Source organism: Amia ocellicauda, chromosome 13 (genome assembly GCF_036373705.1).
Source record: "Amia ocellicauda isolate fAmiCal2 chromosome 13, fAmiCal2.hap1, whole genome shotgun sequence".
NCBI lineage: Eukaryota > Metazoa > Chordata > Actinopteri > Amiiformes > Amiidae > Amia > Amia ocellicauda.
The window spans coordinates 9,758,035-9,782,652 of NC_089862.1; the positions used below are offsets into that span (position 1 = coordinate 9,758,035).

At 44.2% G+C, this 24,618-nt stretch overlaps 2 protein-coding genes across 6 annotated transcripts; one reads left to right on the forward strand and one right to left on the reverse strand.

Moving 5' to 3' along the window:
- Positions 1 to 263: 263 nt before the first annotated feature.
- foxi2 (forkhead box I2) lies at positions 264 to 3,562 on the reverse strand. Its single transcript, XM_066719858.1, has 2 exons — positions 2,842 to 3,562; positions 264 to 2,031 (listed from the first exon to the last, which is right to left on the reverse strand). Exons 1-2 carry the CDS (start codon positions 3,431 to 3,433, stop codon positions 1,481 to 1,483), a joined length of 1,143 nt encoding a protein of 380 aa, XP_066575955.1. The 5' UTR covers positions 3,434 to 3,562; the 3' UTR covers positions 264 to 1,480.
- Positions 3,563 to 8,973: 5,411 nt separating this feature from the next.
- pik3c3 (phosphatidylinositol 3-kinase, catalytic subunit type 3) lies at positions 8,974 to 24,326 on the forward strand. Of its 5 annotated transcripts, none has more exons than XM_066719859.1 (27): positions 8,974 to 9,345; positions 10,502 to 10,690; positions 10,929 to 11,072; positions 12,401 to 12,530; positions 12,692 to 12,718; positions 13,755 to 13,841; positions 14,506 to 14,601; positions 15,302 to 15,373; positions 15,748 to 15,807; positions 15,948 to 16,052; positions 16,323 to 16,415; positions 18,235 to 18,420; positions 18,546 to 18,688; positions 18,829 to 18,925; positions 19,053 to 19,120; positions 19,203 to 19,308; positions 19,543 to 19,659; positions 19,991 to 20,122; positions 21,097 to 21,225; positions 21,316 to 21,385; positions 21,476 to 21,540; positions 21,903 to 21,987; positions 22,309 to 22,383; positions 22,537 to 22,705; positions 22,863 to 22,953; positions 23,584 to 23,709; positions 23,836 to 24,326. In XM_066719859.1, exons 1-27 carry the CDS (start codon positions 9,278 to 9,280, stop codon positions 23,848 to 23,850), a joined length of 2,745 nt encoding a protein of 914 aa, XP_066575956.1. In that variant the 5' UTR covers positions 8,974 to 9,277; the 3' UTR covers positions 23,851 to 24,326. The 5 variants fall into 5 exon arrangements, with proteins under 5 accessions (XP_066575956.1, XP_066575957.1, XP_066575959.1 ...); XM_066719860.1 differs by having other exon boundaries at positions 19,056 to 19,120; XM_066719862.1 differs by lacking the exon at positions 15,748 to 15,807 and having other exon boundaries at positions 8,975 to 9,345.
- The last annotated feature ends 292 nt before the right edge of the window (positions 24,327 to 24,618 follow it).

A 24,618-nucleotide genomic window follows, 5' to 3' on the forward strand; every position in this document is an offset into this window, starting at 1 on the left:
AATTAGTTGGAACACCTCAGCTGTGGTTTATTTTGGCTAGGACAAAAGAGACTTCATCTTAAAGGATATCAAACACATACTGCTCGTTCAAGTTTCTTAAAGCTGTCAAAACGTCAGCCACAGTAAATCCTGTTTCATTGCGGTGCCAGATGAAATCAATCGCCCTCAGATCAATCGCTTCCTTTTCACTGTGCGGCGCTTTAGGTCAAGTTCTGCGCATTCTTCCGCACAGAGCGCAAACACACACTGCAAATCAACACACGTCATGTGTTCTCTCTTTATTACCAGCATTCGTTTTAATTACAAATATATTTTAACTTATAGAAAACAAACTCTATAAAAAAAGACTAAACCACAAAATCATTACATTTGTACACCACTTTACAGTTTATATAAATAGTACAAATTTAAAGTCATAATTTACAAAAATATAACATACAAAATATATATTTACATGAGTAGCAAACTAAAAATAGATGTAAAATATATATTGTAGAATGAGACATTTTCTGAATTACACAAATGTCAGGAAGACAAATTACATCGCTTGTTTTCTTTGGCAGGTGCACGGTGCTTGTATATGTGCAGCATTAGTATTTTTCAATATTATTTGTCCATGTGCTTGTGTTTTAAAAGGCACTTGTCGTGTGGAGGAGTATAGGCTGTGCACTATATACTCCGGTCTGTTTACCTTCACTTGACCTGGGCATGTAGCAGTGGATCCCAATCCTGGTCCCTGAGACCCAATGTCCTGCTGGTTTTTGGTATTTAAATTCCTAATTTGAACTATATAATTGGCCTAATCAGAGCTTATTAAAAATGTTAAACCACTGGAGACATCAAGTTGAATACAAAAGTATATTAGGTTCCCAAATTCTTCAACTTTGACTAATTTGAATTTTAAAACGCAAATGAAGCACATCATTAGTTAAATTAAGTTTTAGTTCATTGAGGGTGTATCAGAAACCAGCAGGACACTGGATCTCCAGGACCACGATTGGGAACCACATACATGATCCACTGGACCTACAAGAATACCAGGAAGACTTAGTCCACAACACAATCTGCGCAATCTATAGCCCAATTCAATTTGTTTCCAATAAACAAATACTGCACCAGTCCCAATGAGGTATTTTGTAGGTTATTCTACTGCATTGGATCCTGGTTGCAGTTCGCAATATTACAACATGGGAAACATATTTAAAAAAATACTGCTTCACCATAAGAAGCAGTGAGGCACTCTTTCCATGCAGCTCTGTAAGGGTTAATGAGAAAACGAGGATTTGGCGTAAAGTATGTACTGAGGCTGGGGACCACCCAGGCACTTTCTCATTAGGCAAGTTAATAATGGGCTCTGTTTCCTCTTCCAAGTGTCTGCTGACAATGCGAGTGGTGTGATGCGAGCCCAGTCTCTCTCCACACTGTGTCCTGTGTCTGTACCTGGAGGGTCTGTAAACTGTCCACTGCTGGCGCAGCTGCCCTAGACCTCAGTGCCCTCCCTGGGGTATATCAAGCTGTTCACGCTGAAACTGTTGTAGAAATGTCCGTTGAACTGGTTACTCTGGCCGCCACTGAAAGAGTTGTAGTAGACGCTGCGGTTGAGATGCAAACTGTCGGAGAGCTCCGCACCCGCGCTGTCCTGCGGCGAGCTGGACGGATAGGGGCTCAGGGCCGTGATGTTCCTGCTGGACAGTTCGCTGACCAGCCCCAGGGAGCTCTGTCTGTTCCCGGGGCCGGAGCCCAGGGCCGACATGCTGCTGAAGAAGCTGTTGAAGCAGGGCGCCGAGGACAGCCCGGGGGGAGAGACGCTCTTGTGGTCCTCGGCGGCCGTGTCCAGCTCTGGGGAGGAGGGCTCCATGATCGGCGGGCTGTCGGATGACTTCACGGGCGGGTTTGCTCGGCCGTCTTCGGCTTTGGGGTTTCCCGAGCTCCCGGTGCTGGAATCGGAGCGGCGCTTCCTTTTCCTGCGGAAATTTCCGTTGTCAAACATCTTTTCACAGTTGGGGTCCAAGGTCCAATAGTTTCCCTTTCCTGTCGAGTGGCAAAAATAAAGAGTTTCGTCAATTCATTTGAACACTGTTTTACATTGAGCTCCAATACACATTTATTTATTTATGTATTTATGATGTTGGGAAATTAAACGAAAGCAGTAAAGTGGCCTACTCACAACTAAACACAACTAATTAAAATAACAGTAAAATAACTATAAAATAGAGAAGGCTACAAGTCTTTAATTATTAATGTGGGTGCTAAGTGCAGACAACGGTGGTGCTAATGATGATATACTAAGATAGTTATGTGCTTTTTTTTCTGATATTGTCTGTAATATTATTTATATGGAGGAGTGCAAAAAAATAAAATAGAATATGCATTCACTAAACGCAATGACACACGAAGGAGTGTTGACAGCAAGAAATAACTTACTATATTTGACAAAATTCAGTAACTCACACTCATCACAATTAAATCAACCCTGTTCCCCTCCTAAGTTAGCACAGACTAAATCAGAACAACCTCCCATGAAGACAATAACGCATAGAAAAATACCAGTATATATAGACTATTTTAAGCCTCCTTTACCCAACGCATATGTAACGTAAACATCATCCCTAAAGCAACTCAAATTTCCTGTTTTATTATTATTATTATTATTATTATTATTATTATTATTATTATTATTATTATTATTGTTGTTGTTGTTGTTGTTATTAAGCTTTCTGTGGTTAATTAAAATACATTGTTTGTGCAAAAGAAAGTTAATCCTTAAACAGCAGTTGAGCGCAATCTATCCAGCTGTTTTAATCTATCCAGCTGTGTAGACTGGGGCCGAAAGTGACTCACCGGGGTCGTCCTCGTCCCGGGGCACCTTCTTGAAGCAGTCGTTCAAGGACAGGTTGTGTCGGATGGAGTTCTGCCAGCCCGCTTTGCTCTTCTTGTAAAAGGGGAAGTTGTCGGCCACGTACTGGTAGATCTGGCTGAGAGTGAGCTTCTTCTCCGGGGCGTTCTGGATGGCCATGGCGATGAGGGCAGAGTACGAGTAAGGGGGTCGCACAAGCTTCAGCAGCTCCTCCTGGCTCGCTATGGACAGCCAGCCCAGATCTGCCCCCCCGAAGCCGGATGAGTTGGGCAGGAACTGTCGCTGGGATCCGTAAGAAGGCGGCATGAAAGACGCAGAGTTGTTCCCGTGGAGGTAGGAGGTAGAGGAGTTCACCCCGGGCCCGTTAAGCCACAAGTACGGGTTGGAAGAAGGCGCATATTCCCCCAGTCCGTATCCGCCGGGTCTCTGGGTGCTGTGCAGGCTCTGCTGGTGGTACATGCTGAAGTTGTCACAGTACACGGCCATCTCCGGGGCTTCCTGGGCGCTTTTGGGGTGAGGCTGGTGCGGGCTCGCTGCTGGAGAGCTGTGGTGGGCTTGGGAGTCAATGGAGTTCATAATCTCCACAGGCAGCCCGCGGTGACTGGGACGCAGCTCTGCTCTTCAGGCGTGCAGCTGCAGCAACAAGTGCCAGGAGGACAGCGCCGCGATGCGAGCTTTATACCTGCGCCCGGGCACGTCGCTCACTGCCAGGGGCAATAGTGAAATGGTGAGAGTGTGGCAATAGCAAAACCGCCTCCTTACAAAGGGGGTGTGCCCCCATCTCCCTCGACCGCCAATCAGACCCAGAGTAAGGGCAAGTCATTTCATTCATGCTTCGGAGGGACCTGCGGGCTGCTGAAGGGGAGATCGAGGATGGGGGGCAGATGCAGGCCCATGGCCCCGCACCCCAACAACACACTGTGTTATCTCTCAATGTATCCTTTTGAGCTGGGCTTTTCATTAAACGATTTAAAATCAGTTGATGGTGTGGTCGGCATTATAGGACTGCAACTCACAGTCTTCAAAGTAATTCAATGAATGCTGCATAAGAATATTCCGTTATGTATGTATGTATGTGTGTATGTATGTCGCTATCCATTTTTCTATGTATTTATGTGTATTATGTAGTTAATGTATTGAAAATAAACTACTTTAGATAAAAAGCCTATCAAATCAAATTGTACATCCATATTCACAACAATCTAGTGTTTGACTATGCATTTTGTTTGTCTGCTTTTTAAATACAATCATCATCATCATACATACATACATACATCATCGTCAACGTATCTGTGTGCTAGGCATTCATCTAACAATGACACGCATTTTTCTAATACACTGCCAGAAGGGGTTTCTTAAGAAAACACATATATAGGCACGTATGCTAACGCTACAGTTGGTAAATGCAAGACAATGCAGTGTTCACACAGCAATACGATTATTGTTGAAACAAACAGCTATAATAGGGAGTTCACATTTAAAACGAATTCCCAAAAATAATACATTGTACTGTCATTATTATATTTTAACACATAATTATTGTTCCAGATTGACCACCAAATTGGGTCAATGCTTGTTGTTTGATTAGTTTAGCTTTTTTTTAATACACTGATGGTGAAGATTAGTATAACATAGCTACATGGAAGTCTGCACACAGCACAGGCTACTAACTGTCATTATTTGATACTCATTTTGATTCTGAGTAGCCCATAGGAAAACTGCAAAAGTGGTAGCAGTAGTTTGCAATAGCAACCTTTATTAAGACGTTGGGTATTGTAAAATAACTTACAAAACGTGAACGGTGTAAGAGGTGTTATCGTCATTAAAATAAATGTCAACATCACTTAGCCATTTTTGCTAATGGCAGTTTCTTTCACGAATTAAAATGTTAGAAAGTACAGAGAATGAAATGACGTCATAGTATTGATTTATTTTCTAAGTTTCTAAGCTTTCTCCACAAACCACATGCTAATTTTATACAATTATCATTTGGTTTTCGTAAATTGCACATTTTCTTAGTTTAACTGCATATTCGGCATATCTCATTTTAACTGCTGCAAACGAATATTTGGGATTTAAATTCAGCACATACCATGACCATATTATATCACCTTATATCTTATATCTAATTTCTCCACTGCTTCACATCAAAAATACTAATACTAATACAAATACTACTACTACTACTACTACTACTACTACTACTACTACTACTACTAATAATAATAATAATAATAATAATAATAACAAAAATAATAATAATAATAATAATAATAATAATAATAATAATAATAATAATAATAATTGTAGCAGTAGTAGTAGTGCTTGAAGGTAGCCTATGTCCCCCCCAACATTTTCGAACACGAACTACAACACTGGAAATACAAGTTTAAATTAAATAATATTAAGCCTTAATTTTGTTAAAGCCAACACGTGCTATTTTGTATTGTGCACGACGTTATCATATGTATGTATGTATGTATGTATGTATGTATATCATTTTATTGGAGAGTGTGTTTAAACTGTGTAAATAATGTTAAAACCCGCTGCTAGCCTTCAACACAATGCTATTATTTGATTTACAGAATTCGTAATTAACTAATTATTATTAGTAGTATTATCATCATCATCAAATTTGCAAAGTCTCCTGAACGAAAAGTGCATTCTTAACTTACATTTCTGTATCCAACTCATAATTATACAACTTGTTGCTTATAGCCTATATATAATTGCTCATCAGACAGACAATCCATTTCCAATTTCTTCAAACTATTCCAGTGTTTTTATTATGATACTTACATAATTAGTACAACAATAATAACAACACACATAATCATCATAATCATCATAATGAAGTCATTCTCCCATCCATCAGCCGCATCTCGTCCTGTCTGCGAGTATGAAGCTGGTCCAGTGCAGTCTGCCTCCATCCTCTCCCATGCCAGTCACTGTCCCGGTCCCAGACTCCGCACTCATTAGAGCTGAGCAGCAGGCAGAGGCGGGTTCCCCCGTGTGTCACCGAAAGCATTATTCTGGACATGTATAATACACGTGGTTTACATGAACACTATTCCAAAGCCGAACTTAAATCGACGTGCTGACATTTTACCATTAGAGTATGGTATCATTGTGGTTTATAATGATGATTATTGCTGTTGTTGTTGGTAGCAGCAGCAGTAATAGGCTGCAAATAAAAAGAACACATTATTTAATTAACCATATGTCTGCGTATCAACGAGTGCGTGCATTCAGGTTTACGTCTTATTACTGTTATTTTATTAGGCTTAATGGGTGTTCAAGAGGAGCGAGCTCTTGCGGTGGGGGAAACACCGTGGTTTACCCGCTCCGTCCAGATGTTTTCGGGGTCTGAATCCAGTGGAATGTGGAGTGGAGTAAACATATTCAATATTACTACTACTACTACTACTACTACTACTACTACTACTACTACTACTAATAATAATAATAATAATAATAATAATAATAGATACGCTGGAGCCGGAGACCAAACCATCAGCCAGCTCTGCACTCAAAGCTGAGTCTGAGGTAGTCTCTTGTATTGTGTAAAACATATCTAGTTTTAAATGTATAATAATAATAATAATAATAATAATAATAATAATAATAATAATAATAATAATAATAATAATAATAATGTTATTATTATTATTAGTATTATTATTATTATTAGTAGTAGTAGTATCCCCAATGTGTTCATTATTGTACCTTCGCCAATATGCAGGTCACATCTGGAGTGGACAGAATTTCTGAGTGTACAATATTTTTTCTCTTAACTAATATATATATATATATATATATATATATATATATATATATATATATATATATATATAATTAAATAATACTAATACGATCATTTACTCGTAGGGTTTTTATTAACACCATTAATTAATTCGTCTTGTTTTCAAACACCTATTCAATTATATTATTAAATATCTTGTGCCGATTTCAATGTAAAGTTTATTTTTCTCTTTCAGTTGATAGATATGCATATACTTATAGATAGATAGATAGATAGATAGATAGATAGATTTCAGATCATCTACTTTTTATTTCTTCTAGCAAAATAGCTCGGAGGATTTTCCTTCACATCTTAACTTTACCATATGATACTTATTTGAAGACACCCTTTAAACCCTTTAATTATAGATCTAGATTATTGCCACTCCAGAACTTTAAGAATGTTTTCAGCACCATTTTGTGTGGCGTTAATACCTTAGAATGGAAAACAATGCAAATCAATCAATCAATCAATCAATCAAAGAGGATATATTGGAAACCAAATTCAAATATATGAAACAAATGGAACATTTTAAACAAAGAGAGTAAAACAAAAATAAAACATAGTCTACTTAATCTCAAAAATAGCTATTTCATTTTAGCAATTCCATAGACTGTTAATGCAACACTGGAGAGGATATAGTGGCTCTGGAGCAGATTATCTGCAGTTTCCAGTCCTGGGAATCTCTCTCTGTGTAACTGGAGCCAAAGCACAGGGCCAGTGCAGACCTGCAGCCTGTGTGTCAACAGTCACCCCCTCTGAGAGAGACTCACCCCCCCACACCACTCCTATACAGTCGTCCTCTCAGGTTCCCTCAAAGGGCAGACACATACGAGCCGATTAAACAAGGCATTTACTCTGACAAGAGGAGGAAGTCGAGATGAAACGGACGACCTGAGCGAGGCAGGGATAGAGACACAGCCTGTGAGACAGGGAGACAGCCTGGTGTTATTGTAGAGGGAGCGGCGTGGCTTTGATGTGCGGCTCTGATCTCTCAGGCAGCTCCAGCAGGTGTATGGGACCAGACACATCTCTCAACTGTTTACCTGTCCCAGACAAATTTTTACCTAACACCAGTCTCGGACATGGCTCATACTTCACAGTCCATGAGGTCCCAGGGTAGAGGTCTCTGCAACACACACATAATGTACAGACCCAATCCCCAACCATGGCTTATTCCTTACCGATTGGTTATCAGTACATTTAAACAAACAAAAAAATAATATTAATTTTGTTACTTAAATACTGAACGTCACAAGATTTCCATAAGTATTGTGGTAGTGTTGATCTGACATCCTTTTTGAGGGTGAAATGTATTCCAGTCCCCAGTTATCTCTAGACTCCAGTTCAGGAACCAATAAATACACAGTTATACTAGAAATTATTGTTTTACAGATGTATTCATTACCTTTGTCCAAATATCACTGCCATCCACTCCACAGTCCACCAAGATAACAGAACTGAGAATAAGGCATACCAAGCAGAAACTGAGACTACCAGCAGATTCACACAATTTAAATCAATGAGGATCAAAATGCATGTGGGCAGGAGGAAGGACAGATATGACACCAAACATACAGCCTCCTCCTGGGCTCCTGAGCAGAACAGATTTTAAATTGTATTCCATGTTACATATGAAAAACTGTACAATCATTTTAAAAAGAACTGAACTGCACAAATACAATACCAACACCACAGTGTTTGTGTTATCACTAGTTCTCCAAAAGAAAACCACAGATCAACATTTCTTGACAGTGGTGGCTTCACAGCTGTGATTATACTGCCCCTATGTGGCTCAAATGCATACAAATGGTTATGATGAGGTTATATCTTCTGCTAATCCGTTAGTGCTCTAATCGTATTATGTAGAGGTCGTACTTTGGTTGTGGGAACAGATAATTATGTAAGAAGTTTTTATAGAGAGATTTTCACAATAGCCCTAACCTGTCACATCACTGTAACTGATTAGAGTCCAGAATGCTTAGTTATGATGATTATGATAATATTATTATTTACATATACAAAGACTTACACACCCTTAAACCGAATACATTGTTTTCGAATATAAGAATACAAAAACAGAACGATAACTAAGTAGATCATCAAACAATACCATCATATAAGTCTTTTTCCAAATGAGCCCCATGCTGACTAAGTCTGCCCGCCCATATTCTCTCGCTCAGCCAATCACGGGGATAAGCAAGCTGGGAGCTGTAACTCGGCACAGGCCATACTAAACGATCCCAGAGCGTGTGGATCGATCTCATGCTTTGCAGTACGCAGTGTGCTCGGCAGCGATTACCTTTGCCTGTAAGCCGTTGTTATGTTTCCGGTTTGTAGTTTCCCCGGACTGGAGAGAGCAGGATGAGCGGAGCCGCGCCGAGCCGTCGCCTGTGAACCGGGCTGCTCGATGACACGGGGCGCAGCGGCGGTACCGCACACACCCGAGTAGTCGACTGTCCGGTGGGCCTGGCTGGGACGGTGGTGTCGGGACTGCAAGCCGGCTGCCCGCTGTCTGTGCAGCCGAGGCCTAGCTGCCGGTGTCGGTGTCTTTCGGAGACCGTTAACGGCCCCAGTGATTGTTACAGTATTATTGAAGATTGAGGATAAAACCAACAATGTCGGAAACGGACAAGTTTAACTATGTGTACAGCTGCGACATGGACATCAACGTACAGCTGAAAATGTAATATCGTGTTGTTGATGTATTTATTGGGGATTGATGTTGATTACTTGCATTGCGTTTTTTTAAGCTTTAACTTCTTTTATAAACTGAATTGCCATTGCCATGAAATGTAATAAAAGCGCAGTGAGTCCTGGAAGTGGAAACTGATTTTGAGAAGGGGGACAGCTCGGATGTGTCCACAACACTGTTCTCGGTGTTGCAGCGCAGATTGCCGCTGTCCTGCGCGGCTCCACCAATAGGATCGGTGGGATTCTGCAGATCTGCGCAGAACTGCGGACATCTGCGCTACAACAACGAGACCTATGTATGTGCCTCTCCCAGTTGTGCGTGCAGCTGGCGAAGGGGTTGTTTTTTCCGTCCGCATAATAATATCCCATGACTGGTCCCGAGGTGCTCATGATGTTATGGACAGACGGTGCATACCAGTCTCTGTATGTAAACCAGACACGATTGATGAAAAAGCAGTAATTTAAAGATGTGTCCAAAGATCCAGATTATATAAAGATGCAGCATGTGTTCAGTCACAATTTGCAACGGGAAATTATCAACTGTAAAAACTAGGTTAAACATGTTTTGTGGTAAATGTGTCCCTCTTGTGTTTATTGACATTTCTGTAGATAATAATGATAATCATAATATAAACAAAAAACGACAATCAGGTGACAAGAGGAGCAAGCCACAATGAAAGGAATTAAACTTTTGAGAGAAGATTGTAATGATCAAAGCACAGTATCTGTTATCTGTGATCAATTCACATTCAGCAAGACAGCTATATAATTATTTGTATTTTTTATTTTTTATGACTGGTAGCCTAAACCAACTAGTCTTAGAAAATAAGATACAGCATAAACCTAATGCAAGTTGCGCAGAATGAAATACTGTAACTACAGCAAAGTATGTATACTGACATTTTAAAATGACATCGAAAGAAGCAGGGAAGGCACATTAGAATGTAAACCGGGCATAAATTAAATCAAGGCTTCTTAGCTGCCCCAAAAAATTAAAAATGCCTTAGTTTATGTGCACAGTGTTTCAGCAGTGTGTCAGTATTAATTCCAGGGTGTACAGTGCTTCAGCAGTGTGCCACTATTAACCCCGCTGTGTATAGTCTTTTCAACAGTGTGGCAGTATAAACCCCGGGTTCTCTGTCCCACAGAGGCAGTCTGGAAGGGAAGCGGGAGCAGAAGAGCTACAAGGCGCTGTTACAGGACCCCATGCTGCGTTTCTCAGGGCTGTACCAGGAGAGCTGCTCTGATCTTTATGTCACCTGCCAGGTGTTCGCAGAGGGAAAGCCACTGGCACTGCCCGTCCGCACTGCCTACAAGGCCTTTAGCACGCGCTGGAAGTGAGTACAGCATGGAGGAGGGACATTCTGGGACTGTTGAGGTTTTTGGGCAGTGGTGTAGATATTCTGGAACTTATTTACAACCTGTAATTGAATTAGATGGGGAGTTTGCTGATTCAGTGTCTCTGAATGAAGTGAAGTTTTTTTATGAAATCTAAGACTGTGCTAACATATGTTTGCATCCATCCCTTTGTGTCCTCCATGTTACATTTATATTGTCTCTTGTATGCTGATGCAGCTGGAATGAGTGGCTGCGGCTGCCAGTGAAGTACCCTGACCTGCCCCAGAGCGCACAGGTGGCTCTGACCGTGTGGGACGTGTATGGGCCGGGCCGGGCTGTACCTGTGGGGGGCACTACTGTTACACTGTTTGGCAAGTATGGGTAAGAGTCTCTCTCAACACACTGCATCCACTGACCAACACTGCCCCTGTACACTCAACATACTGCAGCCACTGACCAACACTGCCGCTGTACACTCAACACTCTTCATCCACTGACCAACACTGCCCCTGTACACTCAACACACTGCATCCACTGACCAACACTGCCGCTGTACACTCAACACACTGCAGCCACTGACCAACACTGCCGCTGTACACTCAACACTCTCCATCCACTGACCAACACTGCCCCTGTACACTCAACACACTGCATCCACTGACCAACACTGCCGCTGTACACTCAACACACTGCAGCCACTGACCAACACTGCCGCTGTACACTCAACACTCTCCATCCACTGACCAACACTGCCCCTGTACACTCAACATACTGCAGCCACTGACCAATACTGCCACTGTACACTCAACACACTGCATCCACTGACCAACACTGCCCCTGTACACTCAACATACTGCAGCCACTGACCAACACTGCCGCTGTACACTCAACACACTGCATCCACTGACCAATACTGCCACTGTACACTCAACACTCTCCATCCACTGACCAACACTGCCCCTGTACACTCAACATACTGCAGCCACTGACCAACACTGCCGCTGTACACTCAAAACACTGCATCCACTGACCAATACTGCCACTGTACACTCAACACTCTCCATCCACTGACCAACACTGCCCCTGTACACTCAACATACTGCAGCCACTGACCAATACCGCCACTGTACACTCAACACACTGCATCCACTGACCAACACTGCCCCTGTACACTCAACATACTGCAGCCACTGACCAACACTGCCGCTGTACACTCAAAACACTGCATCCACTGACCAATACTGCCACTGTACACTCAACACTCTCCATCCACTGACCAACACTGCCCCTGTACACTCAACATACTGCAGCCACTGACCAACACTGCCGCTGTACACTCAACACTCTTCATCCACTGACCAACACTGCCACTGTAGACTCAACACACTGCATCCACTGACCAACACTGCCGCTGTGCACTCAACACACTGCATCCACTGACCAAGACTGCCGCTGTACACTCAACACTCTTCATCCACTGACCAACACTGCCGCTGTACACTCAACACACTGCATCCACTGACCAACACTGCCGCTGTACACTCAACACACTGCATCCACTGACCAAAACTGCCGCTGTACACTCAACGCACAGCAGGATTAAAAAGTCTGTAAAGTCTTTAGTAAAGTAGTGCTTTGTTATAGCACTATTAATCTATAGGTAATCTGATGTTTGATAGTATGTAAACAGTGTTTTCCCCGTCACCTAGGATGTTTCGCCAGGGGATGCATGATCTGAAGGTGTGGCCTGGGGTAGAGGGGGATGGCTCTGACCCCACCACGACCCCCGGTCGCACCAGCAGCAGCCTGGCAGAAGACCAGATGGGGCGACTGGCTAAGGTGAGGGTTTTTGCCTTTTCCAGGTTTGCAAAATTATGAAAATGTGAAGGAAAGGTAAATAAGGATTAGCTAAGAAGCATGCCATTGCAAGGCAAGAAGCTGTACTCTTCTCTGTCTGAGGCAGTGACACCCTGGACGCTGACTGCCCTCTCTCCTCACAGGGCCCTGACCTGGAAGTACTCAGTGATGTGAGTAAGAGTAGGGGAGGCCTATAGACAGACATCCTCCTCTGCTGTGCATGGACTGTCTATAAGCTGGTGTGGATGGAGTGTGTGTGTGTCTGAAACTGACAGCACTAACCTTCCCACAGAAAGCATCTGTGGCCAGCCGCTGTCCTCTAGGGTTGTCCCCTGTCCCCTGTCCTCAGGCGTGCCTGCACCTCTTCTACCCCGAATGATATACTGCACGAGACATTCCTGTATTTCCTTAGTGCTGGAGTTCAGGACTGTTTCCAGTGGAGTGAAGGCATTTGATGCTGAATTGCTTATGCAAGTATCCTGACCAGCACATGATGGGAGAATTGTGTGGGCAGTGGCGAGGAGAGTGCAAGTTTTGATTTGAAGCCCAGCCTGTGTGTGTGTGTATGTGCTTATGGGTGAGTGTGTCTGCATGTTTGTTAGCCTGAATGGGAGGAGAGTGAGGACCTATAACCCTGTACCGAGGGGAATATAAGGGGAACCTGGAAGTCCAGTCCAGTGCAAATCAGCCAGAAAAATGAAGGCCCGTTTCATCAGCTCCATTCAAATCTAGATCCATCCAGTCCAGTGGAATCCTGTGTTTTTGTCCACTTCATTTTATTCTAGTCAAGTGCCGACTCAGTCATTCCTCTTCAGTAGTGTGAGTGGAGCGATATGTGATACCCTTCCTTATGGACCACAGACTGCAGTTGAGAGCCGCCAGCATGAGGTAAACACAGGGGACACTGCCATGTGCTAGTGTGCTGTATGGCTGTGCCGCATGGCAGAGTGAAAACTGGGATCCTGCAGCTCCCGGGACAGTTGGGCCACAGCTCCAGTCCAATACATCGTCTTTCTTCCTCTGCCTTCTGCGCCTTCTCCCCCTCCTGCTCCCTGATGTATTCTCTTCCAAACCATTTCCTTGACACTCCCTCAACTCTCTTTCTCTCCTCGTCTCTCTCTTCCTGTCTTTTCTCTGTCCTCCACCCCAAAATCTTTCTCTTGTCGCCACTACTTAATTCCCTTCTCTCTCTCTCTCTCTCTCCAGCTGACGAAGGCGCACCGACAAGGTCACATGGTGAAGGTGGACTGGCTGGACCGCCTTACCTTCAGAGAGATTGAAATGATCAATGAGGTGACGCTCCTGCCTGCCTTACTGTCTGTCTGCCCTGTGTCCATTCTGCCTGGTTCTGGGGCTGTGTTATTTGGCTCATCTTATTCATGTGGTAGTTTGTATCATTTTAAAGCTCTCAGAGTCTCACTCGGTGACTTGATTGTTCCTTAAAGAGTCAAAGAGCATTTTTTTCAGTTCTGGTCAACAATACTGCATATAAGTTGCCACAATGCCCATATGAATGACAGAATAATAATAATAATAATAACATAAAAAATCAGACAGATGCACGGATCTTAACAACAAGCAACAGTTTAGTTCTTTGAACATAATGAAAAGAAACTAAAAAGTGACTTCTAAGCAGTGAGTTAAGTAACATTATTTCAAGCTGCAGTTTGCAAGTCTCTCCCTCTGCATTTCTTCAAACACCTGTCAGCTCAGCTCAACCGAAACTTTGCTTCAAGTGGATTACTTTTATTTTAGCAGCAAAACTCTACTGGATAATATTGATGTCCAAATGTTTTTCTTATATGATGTATAAGTAGCATTAGTATAATTATTATTGCTCAGGTGTTTCTGTCTCGCAATGCACTTTGATGTTTAAGTGTGAACTATGTTGGATTTTAGAGTTTTTGTTAATGAAGATATTTAATATATTGGTCCAACTCTGCCATCTCTCCCCTAGAGTGAGAAGAGGAGCTCCAACTTCATGTACCTGATGGTGGAGTTTCCCCGGGTGAAGAGCGGAGAAAGAGAGTATAGCATCGTCTATTATGAGAAGGTCAGAGGTCACTCACCGCGGGGCAGGAGAGGGGTTGTGTTTGGGGAACAGTTTCATAATGGCATGTTAGTACTGTGTGACATATTCAGTTTCATTAAGGCGACCTGCTGCACGAAGGAAATCCCATATCCAAAGCTAGTTCTACATAAAGATAACCATTATTAAAAAATTACACATATAAGCTAACAAGCTTCAAGCCATTCAACATCCTCAGAGAAATCTCACCCATAAGTCTCTTTAAGTACATTGATTCAACGTTGTGTCATAATAATGTGCAACACATGATTCTAATTAACGGCTAAAACCACTTTTTATGTAAAACAAAGATGTTATTAAACCTGTACCATTAGTTATATTGCAACTGAGTTTGTTTGCCTTTCAGTCAAGTGCCTCATGCCTACTTTGATAAATATAGCCTGGAGGAAAATTTGATAATTGGAAAGGGTTTTTATTGGAAGTGCATGTATTTTAGATTAAGTCTGTCGGACTGCATACACTCTCCAGCTATACAGTATTCACGAGAATTACAGCTCACTGTGTGAGTCTGTTTATTTATAAGTGCATGATTGGATGTAATTAATTATTATTGTGAGTTGTTTTATTTGTGTGTTTTTTAAATGTTGATGTAGTTTCTGTGTGTGTTAGTGGTTGGGTGTTACATGTCATGGCTCAGTCACACTCATGGGTTCCCTCCTGACAGGATGGCGACGAGGCTGCCCCTCTCCTCACCAGCTCTGACATTGTCAAAGTGCCTGACCCACAGATGTCCATGGTGAGTCTGTTTCCTGCCTGGGTCCTCTATTTCTGGGGGTCTCAAACCTGCTCCTGGAGGTATTCCTGTGTCTTCTATTTTATTGTCCCAACTGAGCTGTAAAATTATTAGATTGAATACTTGACTGAATTAAAATTTGACCTTTATAATGATTGTCAGGTGTTAAACAGTTGAAATTGATTACTTAATGATTGATTTACGTATTAGGAGAGCTCGGCAAGAACCAAAAACAGATGACACGGGGGCCCGTCAGGACTATGGTTGAGAACCATAGCTCTATCTCTTTCTGGTTCTATTTTTTTTATTCACTTTCTTTGCTTTGTTCTGTCTTTTTTTTTCGTCCCTCCTTTCATTCTTTTTCTTTTTGGCTTTAGTCCCGTGCAGGATTAGAAATGGTTGAAATCAAAGACAGCAAGAGTGGTTTCTTGCTTTTGGTGAGTCTGTATTGTTAGTGTCGGTGTGGCATCCTGGCCTCCTACATACGGAGTCTCTCACAGTATTCGCACACATAGGACTGAGACACCGAACCTCTCCCTCTCTCTCACCCTTACCCTCTTTGCGTTTCTACCAACAGGAGAACTTGGTCGAGAGTAAGCACCACAAGCTCGCCCGCAGTCTGCGCAGCGGCCCCAGTGACCATGACCTGAAGCCTAACGCTGCGACCCGCGACCAGCTCAATGTGAGCCTCCTCTCTCTCTGTAGTCTTGAGTGTGTGTTTGTGTGTGTGTGTGTGTGTAATCTGCATTTAAAATTCTCTTTGTGTCATTTTCAGTTTCCTTATCCCAACATAAGATTAATTATGTAATACTTTAAAGTAAACAATATACAGCACATACAAAATATATAGAGTTTGTGATAAGTATTTATATTTTAACTACTACTGAACGTGTGTGTGTGTGTGTGGAATATGTGTCCATATTCCCCACTGACAGCTTGTTTGTGGTTACAGATCATCGTCAGCTACCCCCCCACCAAGCAGCTGAGCTCTGAGGAGCAGGACCTGGTCTGGAAGTTCCGCTACTATCTCACCACCCAGGAGAAGGTCAGGACCTGGGGACAATGTCTCTCTTACTACTGCCTACACTTCTATTATTTTGGTGATATACAGAAATGCATTGCTTCTCTATCATGATGTTATTGAGAATGTACAGTGAGGGAAAAAAGTATTTGATCCCCTGCTGATTTTGTACGTTTGCCCACTGACAAAGAAATGATCAGTCTATAATTTTAATGGTAGGTGTATTTTAACAGTGAGAGACAGAATAAAACAGAAAAAAATCCAGAAAAATGCATTTCAAAAAAGTTATAAATTTATTTGCATGTTAATGAGGGAAATAAGTATTTGACCCCTTCGACTTAGTACTTGGTGGCAAAACCCTTGTTGGCAATCACAGAGGTCAGACATTTCTTGTAGTTGGCCACCAGGTTTGCACACATCTCAGGAGGGATTTTGTCCCACTCCTCTTTGCAGATCCTCTCCAAGTCATTAAGGTTTCGTTTGGCAACTCGAACCTTCAGCTCCCTCCACAGATTTTCTATGGGATTAAGGTCTGGAGACGGGCTAGGCCACTCCAGGACCTTAATGTGCTTCTTCTTGAGCTACTCCTTTGTTGCCTTGGCTGTGTGTTTTGGGTCATTGTCATGCTGGAATACCCATCCACGACCCATTTTCAATGCCCTGGCTGAGGGAAGGAGGTTCTCACCCGAGATTTGACGGTACATGGCCCCGTCCATCGTCCCTTTGATGCGGTGCAGTTGTCCTGTCCCCTTAGCAGAAAAACACCCCCAAAGCATAATGTTTCCACCTCCATGTTTGACGGTGGGGATGGTGTTCTTGGGGTCATTCCTCCTCCTCCAAACACGGCGAGTTGAGTTGATGCCAAAGAGCTCGATTTTGGTCTCATCTGACCACAACACTTTCACCTAGTTCTCCTCTGAATCATTCAGATGTTCATTGGCAAACTTCAGACAGGCCTGTACATGTGCTTTCTTGAGCAGGGGGACCTTGCAGGCGCTGCAGGATTTCAGTCCTTCACGGCGTAGTGTGTTACCAATTGTTTTCTTGGTGACTATGGTCCCAGCTGCCTTGAGATCATTAACAAGATCCTCCCGTGTAGTTCTGGGCTGATTCCTCACCGTTCTCATGATCATTGAAACTCCACAAGGTGAGATCTTGCATGGAGCCCCAGACTGAGGGAGACTGACAGTTATTTTGTGTTTCTTCCATTTGCGAATAATCGCACCAACTGTGGTCACCTTCTCACCAAGCTGCTTGGCGATGGTCTTGTAGCCCATTCCAGCCTTGTGTAGGTCTACAATCTTGTCCCTGACATCCTTGGACAGCTCTTTGGTCTTGGCCATGGTGGAGAGTTTGGAATCTGATTGATTGATTGCTTCTGTGGACAGGTGTCTTTTATACAGGTAACGAGCTGAGATTAGGAGCACTCCCTTTAAGAGAGTGCTCCTAATCTCAGCTCGTTACCTGTATAAAAGACACCTGGGAGCCAGAAATCTTGCTGATTGATAGGGGATCAAATACTTATTTCCCTCATTAACATGCAAATCAATTTATAACTTTTTTGAAATGCGTTTTTCTGGATTTTTTTGTTGTTATTCTGTCTCTCACTGTTAAATACACCTACCATTAAAATTATAGACTGATCATTTCTTTGTCAGTGGGAAAACGTACAAAATAAGCAGGCGATCAAATACTTTTTTCCCTCACTGTATGTGTCCTAGGAAGAACAGATGACTTCCTTCCAAACAATCAAACCTTAACTTCTCAAAATGGAAAGCTCATCAGTAGAGAATGGTTTCCTCTGTGCAAATTGCTCAGTCTGAGCTTCCTTGTCCCTGTCCAGGCCCTGACGAAGTTCCTGAAGTGTGTGAACTGGGCTCTGCCACAGGAGGCCAAACAGGCGTTGGAGCTGCTGGGGAAGTGGCGACCCATGGATGTGGAGGACTCTCTGGAGCTGCTGTCCTCCCAGTTCACCAACCCCACTGTGCGCAGATACGCTGTGGCCAGGTTGCAGCAGGCGGACGACGAGGTCAGAGCCGTACACTGATAGTGCACTACACGCTACCGCTGTACCACACGCTGTCTTGTTTGCGTGACTGTACGTGTGTGGGAAAGCTTTCAGTGATGCTGCCTGTGTGTGGCCTTCTCTGTCAGGACTTGCTGATGTACCTCCTCCAGCTAGTCCAGGCCCTGAAGTACGAGAACTTCGGCGACATCCGCAGCGGCCTGGAGCCTGGGAGCAAGAGGGACAGCCAGGGGGGGCTGGGGGAGAGCGCAGCGCTGGCTGACCTTGACAGGTGAGAGGGAGAGAGGGCCTGGGGGGTCGGGTGTGAGAGCGATGAAGAGAGAGGGTGGAAATGAGAGCCAGTGCAGCCAGGGAGAGAGTGGGGTCCCTCACAACACTGAGAAGAGAATATTGTGTTTCTCTGTCTGTCAGCTCCCAGATCCTGTCGGGCCCGGCATCTGGCCCCACAGTTCCCCCCAGCGCACCCCCCCAGAAAGGGAAGGAGGCCACAGATAGCGAAAACCTGGAGGTAAGTCTGAGGGACGGGCATTTTACATTTTGAATGTACGCTACTTCATATTTGTCCTATAGAGGCAGTGCGTCTGATGCAGTGCCTGTTAGATTCAGTATTATATCCACAGTGTTGTCTCCTACAGCAGGATCTGTGTACCTTCCTCATCTCCCGAGCCTGCAAGAACTCCATGTTGGCCAACTACCTGTACTGGTGAGAGCACCACGCCACCTTAGCGTATATTCACACACTCACATATGCGTGTTGCGTGCTGACTGTGTGTGCATCCTCTCAGGTATGTGATCGTGGAGTGTGAGGACCAGGACACGCAACAGAGAGACCCCAAGACCCATGACATGTACTTGAACGTGATGCGGCGCTTCAGCCAGGCGCTGCTGAAGGTCAGCCCTCCCTAGTGTTTGTGTCAGATAGGTGCTGTAGATGTTCAAGCACGAAGCTGGTGTTGACAGCACTGTTGCAGTATGAAACGAAGAATTTGCATCTGCTTCATATGCATCAAAAACAGCATATTATTTGATAAACAGGAAGAAGCTATTTAAACCATGCAAAGAGTTGTCCATTTGGCTGTTGGTATCCAATGTTTCCTGCTCATTCATTCTCTCTCTCTCTCTCAGGGTGATAAGTGTGTTCGAGTGATGCGGTCTCTCCTGGCCGCCCAGCAGACGTTTGTGGACCGTCTGGTTCAATTGATGAAGGCCGTGCAGAGAGAGAGTGGCAACCGAAAAAAGAAGGTGAGAGACCAACACCTCACAACATACCGTCATCTCTGACATACTGAAACTGTCAGGCTTGTTAAGAGTAAACTAATTTCTCAGTGTCTGTATATATACAGTCTTCATAAAATGCACTCTAAGGTTGTTCAATACAGGTTACCAGAAAATGAAGAAAAATAAATGATAACAAAAAACAACAAGAAAAACAGCAGCCAAATACCATAACACTGAAATGTATTGTGAATGTATGTACAGCCTCTTCAGCCAGTGATACCTGGGATCATTTGTTTGCCCAAGCTAATGTTGGTATCTCTGGTTTAAATCATTGTCCGTGATGCCTGTGTTTCAGACTGAGAGGCTGCAGGCCCTGTTGGCAGACAACGAGAAGGTGAACCTGTCTGAGATCGAGCCCATCCCCCTGCCCCTGGAGCCAGGGGTCCGCATCCGTGGGATCATCCCGGACAATGCCACGCTCTTTAAGGTGCGCTCTCACTCTGTCTCCCTCTCTGTTATCGCCAAAACTGGATGCCAGGCTGCTGCTATTAACCCTGACTACGAGGTTCAGATACAGCCCCCACCCCCACCTTCCCCTTTCTTCATCTCTGTCATTCTTATATACACCGATCAGCAATAACATTATGACCACCTGCCTAATATTGTGTAGGTCCCCCTTTTGCTGCCAAAACAGCCCTGACCCGTCGAGGCATGGACTCCACTAGACCTCTGAAGGTGTGCTGTGGTATCTGGCACAAAGACGTTAACAGCAGATCCTTTAAGACCTGTAAGTTGCGAGGTGGGGCCTCCATGGATCGGACTTGTTTGTCCAGCACATCCCACAGATGTTCGATAGGATTGAGATCTGGGGAATTTGGAGGCCAAGTCAACACCCTGAACTCATGATTCATCAGACCAGGCCACCTTCTTCCATTGCTCCATGGTCCACTTCTGATGCTCATGTGCCCATTGTAGGTGCTTTCGGCAGTGGACAGGGGTCAGCATGGGCACCCTGACTAGTCTGTGGCTACGCAGCCCCATACGCAACAAACTGCGATGCACTGTGTGTTCTGACACCTTTCTATCAGAACCAGCATTAACTTTTTCAGCAATTTGAGCTATAGTAGCTCGTCTGTTGGATCGGACCACACGGGCCAGCCTTCACTCCCCACGTGCATCGATAAGCCTTGGCCGCCCATGACCTTGCTGCCGGTTCACCGCTTTTCCTTTCTTGGACCACTTTTGATAGGTACTGACCACTGCAGACCAGGAACACCCCACAAGAGCTGCAGTTTTGGAGATGCTCTGACCCAGACATCTAGCCATAACGAGATTATCAGTGTTATTCACTTCACCTGTCAGTGGTCATAATGTTATGGGTGATCGGTGTATGTTTCTGTGATTCCAGACTCATTGATTTCTGACATGTATTTTCACTACTGCCTGCTCATCTGTGCACAGAGTGCCCTAATGCCCGCAAAGCTGATTTTCAAGACGGAGGACGGAGGGCACTATCCCGTCATCTTCAAGCACGGAGATGATCTGAGGCAAGACCAGCTCATTCTGCAGATCATCTCACTCATGGACAAGGTGAGCCTGGGACAGCCTGCTGCTGACTGACTCTTTCACTACAAGATCCTGTATTCCTCTGAGCATCAAATCTGTCCTTCTCTGTTGCAGCTGCTGAGAAAGGAGAACCTGGACCTAAAGCTGACACCATATAAAGTGTTGGCCACCAGCACCAAGCATGGTGAGAGAGAGAGACACACACACACATTGAGGCAGTGAGTGCTGTGCGTATTCCATGTGTAAACCTTCTCACTCCGCTCCTGTCCTTCAGGTTTCATGCAGTTCATTCAATCAGTCCCCGTCGCGGAGGTTCTTGCCACTGAGGGCAGTATCCAGGTATGAGGACTTCCTGTGTCTCTAAGTCTGTTGGACTGTGGAGTCAGTAGTTGTTTACTTTATAAAATGAAGGTTGTTATGATTGTCTTCTATCCATTGACCTGTCTGTCCTGCTGTCTGTCTGCCATCTGTCTGTCTGGTCAAGCTGTTATTGTTGGCTCTGTCACTGTCACTTGACTCCCCTGCCAACAATGTGCAGTACTCTCTCCTTCTCTCATCCCCTCAGAACCTGTCTGAATCGAAGTGTTAACCTCCCCTCCACCGCCTCAGTCTTGTCATCTCATCATGTTCCCCACTTCACTGTCTGCCGGTCTAGACTTGCACGCTCCAGTTTAACCCTTTCTATCCTGGTTGCTCTGCAGAATTTTTTCCGAAAGCACGCGCCGAGTGACAAAGGGCCATACGGCATCAGTGCAGAGGTCATGGACACTTATGTCAAGAGCTGTGGTAAGTCTATCTGGGTCGGGCTCGGGCTTCTGTCCCAGCACCTGATCTCTCTCAGAGATCCAGTGCAGGGCTTTAACCTGTCATCCACATTTACCAATGGCTGGGAAAAAAAGTCCCTTAAAAGTCGATACCTCATTTGGGTTAGAATAGTCTACAGGCCATTGATGGCTCCATTTACTGTTTAGTGTGATCATTAATCAAATTAATAAATATATGACTAACTTGCTTGTATGCAATGCAATGCTTGTATTCGGCGTGTCCTCTGTGCTTTAAGTGCGCTCTTCACTACAGTCCTGCTGATGTGCTGTTTCTCTCCCCCAGCTGGGTACTGTGTCATCACCTACATCCTGGGAGTGGGGGACAGGCACCTGGACAACCTGCTGCTCACCAAGACAGGTCAGTCACTGTCCAGCTTGTACACCCCTGTAACACCCATCCTTACTCCCTTTCTTTTATGTTCATGTATATTCTTCATTTAGTATTCATGAAAACACTGTGAAAACCAGAGCTTTTCATCCTACGAACTCCCTCTCTCTCTCGCCCCCCTAGGGAAGCTGTTCCACATCGATTTCGGGTACATCCTGGGGCGGGACCCCAAGCCGCTGCCACCCCCCATGAAGCTCAGTAAGGAGATGGTGGAGGGCATGGGCGGCATGCAAAGCGAGCAGTACCAGGAGTTCAGGAAACAGTGCTACACTGCCTTCCTCCACCTGCGCAGGTATGCGCACACCTTCAGACACACACAGACACTCGCATTGTGTAGTACAGGGAGCTCTGGGAACACTGACCTCAACTTCAGGATTGTACATAATAATCGCTCTTCATCTCTCCCTCTCTTTCCTTTCTCCTTCCCGTTCTCTCTCTCTCTCCCGCAGGTATTCTAACCTCATACTCAATCTCTTCTCTCTGATGGTTGATGCCAACATCCCTGACATCGCTCTGGAACCTGACAAGACAGTTAAAAAGGTCTGTGATGTTCTCCAGTACCGCTCAGATGCAAAGTTATTTTACTGCTTTTATATGTCTGTTGCCTTGTTAGGGAGGTGGAGAGTGAAGGAGGATGCATTGGGTGGTTTATAGTTCCACCATGCTCAGTTCCCCACAGGGTTATAAAACTAGAAACCAGTCACAATCCTGCTGGGACTCGTTCTGAAATGTGTGTGATGCCTTCACTATTAAGTGTGTTTTATTTCTCTCATTTGTGACATTTGTATAATTGTGTGATGTAACAGTTACTGAAAACAATGTGTAGTTTCTTCATTGAACTACTGAACAATACCAACTCTGATGGCTCTGTAATGAGTCCAGGGAAGGTGTTGCCTGTAAAAATGGACTGAGTTAATGGGGATGCGACTGGGTTTTAGAAAGGGATACTTGATGAAAAGATGAAGGGAGGGGAGGAGGGACACAGTGATAACTCGACCTTAAGATGCTGATCTACAGTCTGAGTGAAAGGGCTGCTCTCACTGTGAAAAGATCCATAGAAATCTGTGTGTGTGTGTGTGTGTCTGTTTTTCTCTCTTGTGCTCTAGCTTTGTCTGTCTGCTGGGCCAATCCCGTCTTGACTTGCTGGCTCTTCTCTTCCCTCCCCTTCAGGTTCAGGACAAGTTCCGACTGGACCTGTCCGACGAAGAGGCCGTGCACTACATGCAGAGCCTGATCGACGAGAGTGTGGGAGCGCTGTTCGCCGCGGTGGTGGAACAGATACACAAGTTTGCGCAGGTGAGGCCGTCGGTCTGCCATTTCTCCCTCATTGTCTGCGTTCACTCCTTTTTGGTTTGTTTCGTGTCTCTTGTGTGTTTCTGAAACGACTGGAGTATGTCGGCACCGTTCTGCTCTTCGTTACAGTACTGGCGCAGATGAGGCGGGACCCCAGGGTGTCGGACTGGACTGAGAGGAAGGACGTTTTGCTGGACTGGGTGAGACTGCCGGACACAACAGCTGGTTGCTGCCGAGGACGTGACGATAGAGGGGGGGGAACAACTACACACACACGCCCTCACACAGCGCATGGAGGACACGGCCTGCTCACTTGCTAAACTCTGAGCATTGCTGTCGCGCTGTTCACGTTAGCATGACCATGATCTCGTTTTTTCGTTTTTTTTTTTTTTATTATTACCAAGAGATAGAGGCAAAAATAATAAAGTATTTACATAAATCGACATAAGCAGGATGAAATTCATTTGGATGGGTGATATGGATGTGTGTGTATTACTTCCACAGTGTTATTCTACAGGTGCAGTAAAGTAAGCACATTTTGTGACACAGAATTACACAGCCCAGTTATCTGAATTTGTCCTACTCCGAACTTCCAGAAATAAAAATATATATACATAAAATCCTCAGGGAATGAATGGGACAGATCACCCTCTCTCTTGAATGGAAAAAAAAAGATACAGAAATCAAGATCATGTTCGAAAGGTTATTTTCCATTAATATATATATATATATATATATATATATATATATATATATATATATATACTTGGTTATATTGCAGAAAGTTTCATAGCTACAGCAGGGCGTATGACCCAGCTGGCTTGCTAGCAGCTAATCAACCCCATCATCTCATCCAGCCTTTTCCTGAAGGATCCCACCGAGTCAGTTTTGCCAATATGGCTTGGTATTTTG